Here is a 13,969-nt window from a genome sequence, read left to right as displayed (position 1 = left end):
CGAGCACCTGTGAAAGGGGGGCAGCCCAGCAGACACCTGTAGTTTTCCTCCAAAGAGGGGTCCTTTGATCCTTCTCCCTGACTCTGTCACTTGTAAAATGAAGGAATTTGGGCCCCCAGGTAGAGATGTGACTTGCCTGGGGCCAAACAACTCACTGGGAAGAATGAGATTCTAGTTCTGTTTCTGCAACTAACTGTCAAGACTGGTCCTCTCCCTCCCCCCTCTGGGCACCCCCCTCCACATGCTGCAGACATGGATTTGGGGACCACTCTACTTCTGTAGACCCGAAAACACCAAGGCTGTTGTACCAGGAAATGAATGAAAGATGTTCTGCTTTGTTTTGCATTTGTGTGTATGTGTGTGTATGTGTGTGTGTGTGTGTGTTTCTCATGCAATGAACAGCTGTCTAATTCAAACACATTTAGGGGAAAAAGTAAAGTTCTGAGCTTATTTAGTTGAGAAATCTAACTATATAGTTCGGGCATGGATGAATTCAGAGCTACTCAAAAGCATCATCAAATTACGCCCTTCTCTTTATCGCTCCTTCTTTTTTCATTCCTTTTCTTTGGTCCCACGTGGGAATTCTGTCTAAGAATGAAGCCAACACGTAGGAAAGCAAGACCGGCTCCAGGAAGTCCCAGCTTGTGTTTAGTCAGTCTGTCAATCCCATGCGGAAGACAGCCCCACCCCAACTGCATCACAAGAGCCCCAAGTTGACAGTTTCCACTGGGCTGACTTGGGTGAAGCAGGAATCTCTTAACTAGCCCCATGGTCAAACGGATAGACTGTCAACTCTGATGTGTTCTACCCTCCTTGAATCGGGTATAGGGGCCTCTCCCAAATCAAATGGACTGAGATGGAAAAGGACGTGGTTCTTCAGTGAAAACGTGGGCAAGAGAGAAGGAACACCAGGCAGGCAAAAGCAACTGACTTCCTTCATAATAAGTTACACAGAAATTTTAAATGAATTCAAAGCAAAACCAGACAACAGAGAGGACTCCTTCTTGTTTGAAGGCTGCACTGTGAATGTCAGAAGGAACTGGGAAGGGCCGACTTTATCTCCTCTCTTAATGCCTGGGCCCCTTTCTTGTAAATATACACATAGGACCCCCTGCAGGGGAAGAAGTGGGACCCTGGCTGAATAGTCCCTGAAGACTGCAAGGGGCAGGGCCTCAGCAAAGGGCTCTTGGCTCTCCTGCCTTGGCTTCCTCAAATAGCATTCCCAGGGGTGAGGGATGCTGGCTTCGACTGAGCTATCTGGTCTGTGAAATAAATTGAAAATCCCTCACAGTGAGAAGTACTTGACCTTGTTATCAAGTAACGTGGGCTGGGTTAATCAAGTGACCTTCTTCTGGGAGGGTTCTGCCAGTCTTTATTTCAGATCTCCAGTGAGTGGAAGAGGCTGCTTGCCCTTTGCTGGCCTTATCAGGGATAGCACCTCCTGCTCCCCTGAGGCCAGCTGCTTAGATGTAGAGCCCTTACTCTCCCCCCCTCCCAATCCTGCACTCTGAGTCATCAGAAGCAAGCAGATTTGGGCCTGGCTTCCTCAGGGGAGGAAAGACCATCCTGCTCTGGCAAGGTTGTTTGTGATGCTCTGCTGGGGAGATAGGTTGCCTACAGGTTGTCTTGCAGAATCCTTAAGGGGCATGAAAACACTTAACAAAGAACAAAAAGACTGTGGAAAAGACGTCAGCCCTCCGAGGTTGTTTGGGTTCCCCTATACACCTGACGACAGGTGCAGAATCCAGAAGTCAGGGAAGGAAAAGGCACCTTTGAGAGGGGAACCGTGTATCGGCAGTGTTCGAAGGAAGTAAACATTCTTTCTGAAATATAATTAATATTTTCAGACTATTTTTATATGCCTACATAGTCTACCCCAGGGGTCCCCAAACTTTTTACACAGAGGGCCAGTTCACTGTCCCTCAGACCATTGGAGGGCCGGACTGTAAAAAAAAAACTATGAACAAATCCCTATGCACACTGCACATATTTTATTTTAAAGTAAAAAACCAAAACGGGAACAAATACAATATTTAAAATAAAAAACAAGTAAGTTTAAATCAACAAACTGACCAGTATTTCAATGGGAACTATGGGCCTGCTTTTGGCTAATGAGATGGACAATGTCCAGTTCCATATTTGTCACTGCTAGCCATAACAAGTAATATGACGTGCTTCCGGAGCCATGATGTGTGCATCCCGCATCACCAGAAGTAGTACTGTACCTGAGTGCCGCCACATACAGTACTCCAGGAGCACAGGATATACTCCACAGGATGTGGAGGCATCCTGTGCTCCTCTCACTGACCACCAATGAAAGAGGTGCCCCTTCCGGAAGTGCAGTGGGGGCCGGATAAATGGCCTGAGAGGGCCACATGCGGCCCGTGGGCTGTAGTTTGGGGACCCCTGGTTTACCCTGTCTGGATTTGTTAACGTGGGGTGTTGAACCATAGAAATACCCTGATGTTCCCAAGTTTCTTGCAATAAAGCAAGAAACTATAATTAATAGTATCATAGGGAAGAGTTGGACCAAAAGTAATATGGCAAAGGAGACAGAGTTGAGAGGGGGTGATGTTGAATACAAGAGGAGAAAGTATATATTATGTATGGCCAATCTGTTTCTTCATCATGTCACCCAGGAAACTTCTCAGGCACTGTAATCAAGCTGATTCTTTTGAGCTAAGAAAAAAGAGAATTAGGTGAGCTAGTGTTAACTAGAATTAATATTTGGCTGCATTGCTTTCCCCACAAACTGTGTGATTGGGGAAGATCTTCTTCAGTCTAATCCAAAAAGAGGATTCTTCAGCTGCTATTTGAAGGGACCTTAATAATGTAGCAGGATCAGGATTGATGGGCTAGGTCAGCTCCATGGTCATTCTAGGCAAGTCTCTCTCTAAGCATGGCTCCAGAATGCTATTTATAGACAGTAGGGTTTGCATTTCTCCCACCAACTTCAGAAATAAACACTAATATTTTACAATAATTTGCTTTACCATCAGTATATATGCCAAAGCCCATTTTGAATCTATACTTTCATATTGTACCACTTCTTTGTGTTACATGTTTTGTTTTGTTTTTGTATTTTTCTGAAGCTGGAAACGGGGAGAGACAGTCAGACAGACTCCCGCATGCGCCCGACTAGGATCCACCCGGCACGCCCACCAGGGGGCGATGCTCTGCCCACCAGGGGGCCATGCTCTGCCCCTCCGGGGCGTCGCTCTGTTGCGACCAGAGCCACTCTAGCGCCTGGGGCAGAGGCCAAGGAGCCATCCCCAGCACCCGGGCCATCTTTGCTCCAATGGAGCCTCGGCTGGGGGAGGGGAAGAGAGAGACAGAGAGGAAGGAGAGGGGGAGGGGTGGAGAAGCAGATGGGCGCTTCTCCTGTGTGCCCTGGCCGAGAATCGAACCCAGACTTCTGCACGCCAGGCCGACACTCTACCACTGAGCCAACAAGCCAGGGCCGTGTTACATGTTTTATAAATTTATCAACTACTCTGTTGTCCTTATGCTTCCATTTTTTCATATTTCAGCAACTGACACTGAGATTCTAAGAATTTGAGCGTGTGTTTTTCTGGGGGTTTTTTTTGTTTTTTGTTTTTAATTAAAAATTGTTTAGATGTTGAATGTGTTCTTTGTGTGGTAACTTGCACCACTGTTGACTACATATTTTCAGCTTACTGCCTTCTAGATAAACGGTAGGGCTGTACCCATAATTCTCTTCTGTTGGAAGATCCATGTGACTAATTCTGACCAATGACTTGGGAGCTGAAGTGATGTGTCACTTCCAAGTTGAAGTATCCAAATCCGATCAGCAAACTGTGGAGAGCTCCTTTGCCCTCCTAGGGTGTAGTGAATGGAACATTTGAGGGCGCTGCTTCTCCAGCCTGTTATCACTGTGTGATCATAATGAGCAGAGCCCCACTGCCTACCTGCAGTTTGAGCAAGAAATAGACACGAACAAGGTTCACCTCCTGAGATTTTTAACATTGCGCCTTCAGCCTCACCTCGCTTACTCTCATTGCTACACTTAAATGTCATACTTTGTGAGGAAGATAAGAAAAGAATAGGTGTCTTCCCTTTAACAAGTCTCTCTCACTGTATCGTTTGGTGGTAACATTCCAAGTATTTTTATTGTATTGTGTCCCCACTGTCTTAAGTGGTACTTTACGTTAAGTGTGAGTTATAGTTGAATCACAGGCATATTCTACCATTCTTGGCAGATGCCAAGAATAATGTGTTGTTCCTTTGGTCATGATTATTTAGCTGAAGGAGAACTGAAGATGGACTGTGTAGGCGAGCAGCAGAAGAGGGTGACAGCACAAAGGATGAATGAAATTTGCTAAGGCGATGCACTTTCACTGGACAGAAAAGAAAATTAAATTCAGCTTGCTTCAGCGGGTCCAATCTCGCAGCAAGCACACATTGTTTCCCTTGATTCCTTATCATGCACGGTTTTATCCTTCTCATTAGGCTGTCACCAAACCTTCCTATAGACTCCATTTCTTCTGCTCTCTTCACAGCCGAAGACTCTCCCATATGTTACATATTATAACCAATGAGCAGACAGCGGTAGTCCTGGTGATAGTGTTAGGAGTTTTGCCTCTTCCTGCAGCTCGTGTTGGTCATCTGACATGGCACTGGTGTTCCAAGTTGTGCCCTCACAGGTGAATAAAAGATGGCAGCATAATTAACAGAATGCATTTCTTAAAACCTCCTAAACCTGCTTTGCCGCCAACCTCTTTCCAAATGTCTTTTGTTCTCTTTCTTCATCAGCTGGTTAAAGGAAAATGTTTTTGATTGAAATGGCCTAGGATTCAGAGTAAAACAATATTTCAGTCTAGTCTCAACTCTTCAAATATTAACTGGGTATACTTAGGTATATCCTTTAAGCTCCATGCTCCTTTCCAAGAGGATACCAGCACTAACACCTAAAATATTCTGAGGTAGAAAAAACAATGGGAAATATGCAACCTTACCAATATGAATTATTCAGTGTATAGATAATAAACTTAAAACACGTACATAACAATTGATCTGATGACAATGCAGATATAAACCATACAGGATGAACACTTCTGCAGGTGGCAGGAAAAACATTTAAAATACTGTCCAAATCTGTCAACAGTTTCATACTCATTTATTTGAGTGGAGAAATACATGATTCTAGTTGATATTATTCTCATACACAATATAAATTTTATTTAGTTTTATTTTTGTATGTAATTTCTTTCCCATAAACTATATGTTCTTCATTGTATATCCTTTGATATAAATTAAATACATGAAACATCCTTCCTGCTACTGGATTATTTTTCATGGCCTGCTTAATGTTATGAATGATACGGATAAACCAATGAAGCAATGTTATAAATGAAAACGGGTCTGTGAGGTTAATTATATTCCCAAAAGACTCTCCTGAAGATTATAAATTAGAACTATGTTCTGATTCACTCTATTTTCTGGTTTAGTTATTTATGTCTTTTACTTGAAGGAAAAAAAATGCTCAGGAATAAGAAATATATATCACTTCAAGAGGTTGAAAAAGAAAGATTTTTCAAATGCTTGAAGTAATATATATTTCTTATCCCTTCTCTTGTGACTATATAATTACCTTGTGTCCACATGATAGACTCTGCAACCCAGGGCAATTCCTTAATTGCTTCTGACAAGTCTTTCCTATTTGAGCCAAAATATTTTCTTTTCTGTAAAGATAAGTACATATATGTAGACATCTATATAGTATGTAGACAAACTTATTTATTTAATATATACATGATTATATATATTTCAAATACATTTACACATTTGTAAGTGGGTACATGTGTGTATTTCATGACCAAAGCTTTTCTGATTGACCAAATTGGATGATAAGAATAAGGTAGAATAGGAACTCATATATTGCAACAATCTAGAGAGAGCACAAAAGAAAAGCATTCTACAGTCTGTGTTAGAATTCCACTCTTTCTGTAAACCTGGAGGGTTATAAAAGATGCCCAGGATAGAAAAAGAATAGCCTAATATAGAGAATAAAGTTGTGTTCAATATAATTTTATTACAACCTTGTTTTTCTGCATGGTTTGCCAAATGAAAACATTAGAGAGGCTGAGCTTGCACTGGATTGCCACGGGTCAGCGACAGCCATTCGAAGCTCTGGCTGGTAAGCCAAGAAGTTCATCTGCAGGGCAGTCGGTTCACTCACCAACCAGGGGCTTCTGGAAGGGATGCCCTGCTTCCAAACAGAAGCCATCTGACCCTGCTCAACTGATAAAAATATCAGAAGTGTCATTTCTGCAACTCAGTGGACTCCATGGGATTCAACAAATGTAAAAGAAAAGAAAAATGAGAATTTAGTAGAATCATGGTCAGGAAGCATTTAATTAAACTGAAAAGCAACATAAATAAAATACCGAATTGACAATTAGAATATTAAAAATGAGACAAGGAGACCAGATAAAATTAATAGAGGTATGGGGATAGATTTTTAGAATTTGCTCAAAAAGGTAAGTGAGACTGAGCAAATGGAAGTGGTTTTGTACTTTTCTTCCAATGAACAGAACTTTATCTTGTCTTTAAAACCTTACCTTATACTGTAACTACCCAAGCAAGGTTCTTTGCCCCATGTTGGGATTAAATTCTCTGTGGCCAGAATTCTCTGCATCTGTGTAGGACATATGTCAGCCCGAGGATCAGTTAGCTGAAGTTCATAAGCGTGAAACAAGGGTCAGCCCAAATTATTGTTGTACTTTGTCTCAACTGTATAACTTATTATTTTAGAAGAACTATATATTTGTTATTCAATGAATATTTATAAAGTACCTATTCAGTGAAAGCCACAGGGCATGAGTTGGGGTAGGGGTGGAAGCCATAGGAAGGAATAAGGTAGAGTCTATTAGGAAATAAGAAATGTATATGAATCTCACCACAATGTATAAATTGTACATACCTACTTATTTTAAGGTCTGTGTAAAACCAAATCTAGAAAAAAAAACTTAGGGTGACTTTTATAAGTTAACACAGGATAAGTTTTATTTGCAAAAATTATTTAATTTACTAATAGTTTGTTCTGTTTTGTAGCATTTAGGATTTAAAGTCAAGTCACGCTTTAAAATAATTATTTCTGCACATGCGGTAATACAAACTCAAAATCATATTAAAACTCATGTATATAATTCATAGGCATACTAGTGGGAATGCCTTGGTAAATACAATAAATATTTCTCTGCACTCTTGTTTAGAGAGCAGGTGTGACAAATTTGGTGGCACTCACTATGATGCTTCTTCTTTCAGATATCAGAATTACTGATCCACAAGCTCAACCAGAACTCGGTGCACTTTGAGCTGAAACCTGGGATCCAAGTCCTTGTCCACGCGGCTCACTTAACAGCAGGTCGGTGTGCATTTCCCTGGTTGCTCACTAGAGGCTCTGGCAGGGGGATCCCAGTCTATTGTTTCATTGTAACAAGTCTAGCTGCTGCCTCTCCTTATCAGAAATAGGGCATCGTTCTTTGGAGGTTCCCTTCTTGGTACTTTTGCTTTAATAGGGACCCAGAAGGCAAAAGAATAAAGTGACTTTTCTTAGTCCCTGACAAAAGTGTCAGTGGCTCACCTAAATACATATAGTTCTCAAAAGATAGCAAACTTCATCTGAAAAGAAATCTTGAAAATAAAGTTAATTCTACCAATAACTTTTTCCTTGTTTTTCTGCAAAACCTTCTTTTCAAATCATTCATGTTAGAAACAGTTTTCTTGTCTTGAAGTTTTGAGATAAAGTAGTGCAGCGGAAATAGCTGGGACTTAAGAATGGTACAGGGACTAAACCCCTGGGTTGGTCACGATCTTACGATTAATAATGTCATTGAGTTTTGTCCCCTCTCCTGTAAAAGGTGGGGGGAGAAGTCCACCTCTTGGGACTGTATACAAGTCTCAATGATAATTCAGGTAATACCAAGTAAATAGAAATAGAAAACATTGTGCTATATTAGCACTAAGTTAAATTAACCATATTTATTGAGCATTTATTTTTGCAGAGTACTATGCTGGTGCTGCACAGAATGTAAGGGGCAGTAGGAAATGGTCTTTGTCCTCAGACTACATAGAATCTGCTTGTGGTGGTGTGAAGTTGGCTGTAGCCATGGCGGCAGTACCATGGGGTGGGGAAATGGGCCATCGGGGGGTATCTCAGTGAGTAAAATGCACAAATCCTCATACAGAGAGGTGGTGGAGTATATCTGAGCACTCAGATGTTGCAGCCTTGTAGCCAGACCATCAGTTTCCATCTGACCCTATCACTTACTATATAGACCTCAAGAAGAGACTTAATTTCTCTGTGGCTTACAGATGGCAATAGCACCTGTGTTGGTGGGATTGTGTGAGGCAGGGGTCCCCAAACTATGGCCCACGGGCCGCATGCAGCCCCCTGAGGCCATTTACCTGGCCCCCACCTCACTTCCGGAAGGGGCACCTCTTTCATTGGTGGTTAGTGAGAGGAGCATAGTTCCCACTGAAATACTGGTTAGTTTGTTGATTTAAATTTACTTGTTCTTTATTTTAAATATTGTACTTGTTCCCTTTACTTTACTTTAAAATAAGATATGTGCAGTGCGCATAGGGATTTGTTCATAGTTTTTTATATAGTCTGGCCCTCCAATGGTCTGAGGGACAGTGAACTGGCCCCCTGTGTAAAAAGTTTGGGGACCCCTGGTGTGAGGATTAAGTTCAAATAATGCACCCAGAGTAGTGCCTGTCAGACAGTAAGCTAGTGTGTGTGTGTGTGTGTGTGCGCGCGCGCGCGCGCGCATGCGCGCACATGCCTTTTTTCTTTTTACTCCTTGTACCGTTAACAACTAACAACGTTGTATAGGAAATTGAAAGCAGGGATAAATTGTGCCCAGTCAAAACGATACAGGAAAGCATCTTGGAGGAGATGGATCTATACATAGAATTAAATGACAGAGATATTCCAAGACCAAAGCACCAAGGAACATGGAAGCCTCAAGGGCTTCAGGGATGCTGAATAAGTGGGGACAAATGGCAACAGTTTCCAATTTCATTATCTAGTTTCTTGAAGATTCCAGAGCTGTGCATTGGTCTACAACAAGCCTGAGCAGGTTGGCCTCTTTCCTGCTTATATTCTATCTTTATTCATTTTTAAAAAATTTATTTGAGTGGAGAGGAGACTAAGAGAAACAGCAGACTCCTGCATGTGCCCCAACCCAGATCTACCTAGCAAGATACTCTGCCCATCTTGAGCCATTGATTGGCAACCTAGCTATTTTTAGCACCTGAAGTGGAAACTCTATGGAGCCATCCTCAGTGCCGGGGCTAACTCGCTTGAATCAATTGAGTCATGACTGTGAGAAGAGAAAAGGGAGAGAGAGAGAAGGAGGAGTAGGAGGGGTGGAGAAGCAGATTGTCACTTCTCCTGTGTACCCTGACCAGGAATCAAATCCAGGACATCAACACACTGGGCTGAAACTCTACCATGGAGCCAACTAGCCAGGGCCTATCCTTATTCTTTATTAGGGATTCATAAAATTTTTTGGTTAAAAAAGAAAAAATCCCACTATCTTAAAAGAATGAAAATTTAGAAGTCACTATTTCTGAGCATGGGATATGGAGGTAGAGTCTGGGCAGTTTGCTGGGTTGTGGGAAGCCACGGAGACCTTTGAGCAGAGGTATGACCAACCGGGGTCACTTGGAGATGATGGCTCTGAAGAGGAAGGAAGATTGAGTGGGCTGACTTGCTATTCTACAGCTTGAGATCCTCATTCATCCATTGAACAGACATCCATTGAGTGCTTGCCTGCTCTGAGCGAAGCAGTGGTCTCTGGATGGAATAGTCTCAGCCTTCAGGAAGTTTCCATCAGCAGGAAAATCCAGGCGGGAAGCAAATGAACAAATGACACTTTCTGGATTCTGTCACTGATAAAAATGCCCTGAAGAGACTAAAGAAATGTAAGAAAACAGGAGACAATTAAGCAGCACCTCCAGGAGCAACCCCTCAGCCACAGGTCTGCCAACCTACCTCAGGGCATTTGTGATCTCGATGGACCATTTGCTACTCAGTCTAGATATGTATGAAGTGAGCTTGCCAAAGAATGAGAGAACGGCAACAACAGAAATTCAGTTCAAGGCAAAAGGCCGATCTTAAACTGGGCCAGTTTGGATAGAGTGAAACAATTCTGTTGCCTTCCAGCCGTGGTGGCTGTTCTTGGCTCTTCCCTGTTAGATTTGATAGTAAGCCTTTTGGCGTCGTTCTTTCAAACCCATGCACTGGCATCACTGAGCTTCCTGTTATGACTGGCTCGGAGACTGCATTAGTTTCTAGGGGATAATCAGCTCCAGTTTGAAGAGGAGAGGAAGAGAGGACCGAGGGCTGACCCAGTAGCGGAGTCTTGGAAAAGTTGCTACATTGTGTTTAGCCTCGTCTGTCACAGTAGTGCCGGAACGGGCAGTGCCCTCAACTGCAGAGGCACCTGGCCAGTGTTTTATATTCAAAAGACAATGTTTGTGTTAAGGCTGACTCTTCCGTGATTGTGACAAGGAAGTAAAATATATGAGGGCCCTATGCCTGTGGGAGATTATTTCTAAATTAGCTGTAACTCTGATTTAAAAAAGAAAAAAAAGTAATTGAACGGAGTGGGATTGTAGACTATATTTCCTAAGACAATAGAGGGAGTTGTTTCATACGTAGAAAGCTCAACACGTTGGGTGGGGAAACGGTGTCCTGCGACAAATACCATGGTTTCTTTTATTACATTGAAACGAACACATTCATTCCTATGTATGGGTGGGAGGAGAAAGAGGAAGAAACCTCGGGAAATGAAAAACACAATGAGGAGGAGGAGTTGACGGAGAACATCCAACTCCACGCCTTTCCCTCTTCTCTTCCCCTGCAGGCAGGAGGATACACAAATTTAAAAAAAAAAAAAAAAGAAGGAGAAAAGGACCACTGTTTGCAACATTTCATGTCTCATAAGCAGGATTGCTAATACCTTCCCAGGGACCGTTATAGCACACTACTGCATTCCATTAATTGCTCAGCAGATGTTCAGCAGCCTTCTTTTAAAAATGTTTGAGCCAGAATATGTTGCTGGCGAGAGAGGCAATGCATAATTTGGTCTGTCTCCAAGGAAGAAGAACTGTCTCCTTTCAGGAATTTACGGGCCTTATTTTTGTGTTTCCAATTCAGCTCCCTGTTAGCTTTTATGAGAACACAAGGTAAGCATTTCCGGATACCTGGGCGTCATTAGAGACAGGATTAGTTTGCCCCCATACACACACTCCACCCTCATGTTCTACTGGGGAATTCATTCACTTCGGGACCTCAGCTGAGCTGGACTTTGAACACGGCCCTGGTTTTGTTCTTGGCCTTTCCTGTGCTTCTCGGTGTCTGTGCTGTTTCTCCTGAGACCCCAGCCGCTCCTGATAGATACGCTTCTGAGCAGAAAGGAGAGATGTGAAGTTCTTTGGGAACAGGGAGAAGATGAGAAGCTGTGGTCAAGGAGGTCAGGGAGGGCCATGGCATTTAGAACCTGGGCGACAGCTGGCATCGATGTTTATGAGGCTAAGATGTCACAGCACGGATCAGGGAATCGGAGAAGGGAGTAGGAATCAGTCAGGCTGTGTGTTCTGACTGAAGTGTGCCTTTGTTCATGCTGTTCCCGATGCAATATCTGCCCCTTTCTCCACCTGGCTACATTGTCTCAGTCTGGTTGTATATTAAGACTTAACTTAGTGCCAACATGTGCATGATGTCGTTTTACAGACCTTTACCTGGATGTCATTTTTCTCTTGTCTGAACTCACATGGATTTTTTAAATGTATATCATCATCATCATCTCTCTTATTTAACTTCTTTTTTTTTACAACTTACCTTTTTTTAATTTTTATTTATTTATTTATTTATTTATTCATTTTTAGAGAGGAGAGAGAGAGGGAGAGAGAGAGACAGAGAGGGAGAGAGAGGAGAGAGAGGGAGAGAGAGAGACAGAGAGGGAGAGAGAGGAGAGAAAGACAGAGAGAAAGAAGGGGGGGAGGAGCTGGAAGCATCAACTCCCATATGTGCCTTGACCAGGCAAGCCCAGGGTTTCGAACCAGCGACCTCAGCATTTCCAGGTCGATGCTTTATCCACTGCGCCACCACAGGTCAGGCTCTTATTTAACTTCTTAAGGATACAGTTTAACCTATCTTAATATTGTCTCCACCAGTACCCAGCAGACAACTTGCATATAGCAGGTGCTCAATAAATATTGCTTTTATAAAAAAATTAAATCTATAACCAATTTATAAACTGTAGAGATATATTCAAAATCCCATTCTCCCAGTTAACCTACAGATTTAGTATATTTCACTGTGAACCATTTTGGGGAAAGGCTGCTTCCTTACCAAGTGACTGGTGAGTGGAGCCTCGCATTCATTCAAGCAGTAAGCATCCAGGGAAGACCCATACCTGTGCGTTTCCTATGTCAGGTATCCCTTCAATATATATTGTAGTCATTTCTATACCCGTTGTGGCGAATGGGCAGGTAGAAGGAAAATGAGAGCTCTCTGTTCCGAAATGAGTGATCCCAGAGACAGCATGAGGGCTGTTCCCGAAAGAGACTGGAGCAGGTGTAACTTACAGCCCCTTATTTTCCTGCTCTGGTCCCTGGCAAGACAGGGTCCAATATCAGAGAGCAGCCTCACTTCATGATAGAGCTCAGGGTCACACCCCTTCAGTTGTACTTTCCTCCTCTTATCAAACAAACTGACCCCCCTTCACATCGTTGTGACATTTTCCTTGAGTTCTCTCTCATCCATACTTTTACCCTGGCCTCCTATTATTTACGAATGAATGACTGAATGAATGAATTATATTACATTATTTATATTGTTTTGTATGTAGGTATAGCCTGCCTTTTTAAGAGCTGTGATGTCCTCTTTGGGATAAGTGTTTTTTTGTTTGTTTTTATTTTTGTTTCTGTTTTCCAGCAAGAGCCTCAGGACGGCTCTGAGTCAGACGCAGAGCATTGCAGCTCTGCAGGTTCTTATAAAAGAAGAAACCAGGGTCTGTTAAAGAAAATATCCCTGCGGCCCTGGCCGGTTGGCTCAGCGGTAGAGCATCGGCCTGGCGTGCGGGGGACCCGGGTTCGATTCCTGGCCAGGGCACATAGGAGAAGCGCCCATTTGCTTCTCCACCCCCACCCCCTCCTTCCTCTCTGTCTCTCTCTTCCCCTCCCGCAGCCAAGGCTCCATTGGAGCAAAGATGGCCCGGGCCCTGGGGATGGCTCCTTGGCCTCTGCCCCAGGCGCTAGAGTGGCTCTGGTTACGGCAGAGTAATGCCCTGGAGGGGCAGAGCATCGCCCCCTGGTGGGCAAAGCGTTGCCCCTGGTGGGCGTGCCGGGTGGATCCCGGCCGGGCGCATGCGGGGGTCTGTCTGACTGTCTCTCCCCGTTTCCAGCTTCAGAAAAAAAAAAAAAGAAAGAAAATATCCCTGCGAATGCTATGGTTTTCTCTTCATCCCTAGTAACTTGGACTTTACTCAAGGATAAGATCCATTTTAGCTTTATTAACTTCTTCCTCATAGAGCTCTGCGTCTCACTTTGTCATTGTTCTTTGAAAAGTACGCTTCCTCCGGGGATCTGAAATGAATTAGAGCCCTCATTCCACGCTCGCTAAACCTGAGGCCCAAACACTAATCGCATGAAGCTTTACTAATTCTGAGTGAAGAGAATGAAAAATATTCCATGGAGAAGGGTCATCAAACATGAACCTTAACGTTGAGTAGGAGCTCAGCCCCAGAAGGACAAGTAGGCATGCTCAGTCGAGGCACGGTGTTGAGCAGAGAGAGACGTAGCAAGGTGATGTGGTATGCTTATGTGTCAGGTGAGGCACAGTTTGACATGGTTTGGAACACCTGGACACGTACCCTCAGCTATTCCTATTGGCTATAGTGACTGAAGGAAACAAAGGGATAAAATTCAGGGA

At 43.2% G+C, this 13,969-nt stretch overlaps 1 protein-coding gene across 6 annotated transcripts in view; it reads left to right on the top strand.

The window, feature by feature from the left end:
* The window catches only part of SORCS1 (sortilin related VPS10 domain containing receptor 1), a 572,181-nt gene that overhangs the window by 542,219 nt on the left and 15,993 nt on the right, over positions 1-13,969 (top strand). For all 6 annotated transcript variants that reach the window (XM_066238956.1, XM_066238954.1, XM_066238951.1 and 3 more), the window contains exon 24: positions 7,288-7,387. In XM_066238956.1, coding sequence (XP_066095053.1) covers positions 7,288-7,387 — 100 coding nt within the window. The remainder of the gene's footprint in view (positions 1-7,287; positions 7,388-13,969) is intronic.

The sequence above is a fragment of the Saccopteryx bilineata genome, chromosome 7, assembly GCF_036850765.1.
Source record: "Saccopteryx bilineata isolate mSacBil1 chromosome 7, mSacBil1_pri_phased_curated, whole genome shotgun sequence".
Classification (NCBI taxonomy): Eukaryota; Metazoa; Chordata; class Mammalia; order Chiroptera; family Emballonuridae; genus Saccopteryx; species Saccopteryx bilineata.
Note: the sequence above shows the minus strand (reverse complement) of the source record. Positions and strands in the feature narration are given on the sequence as shown.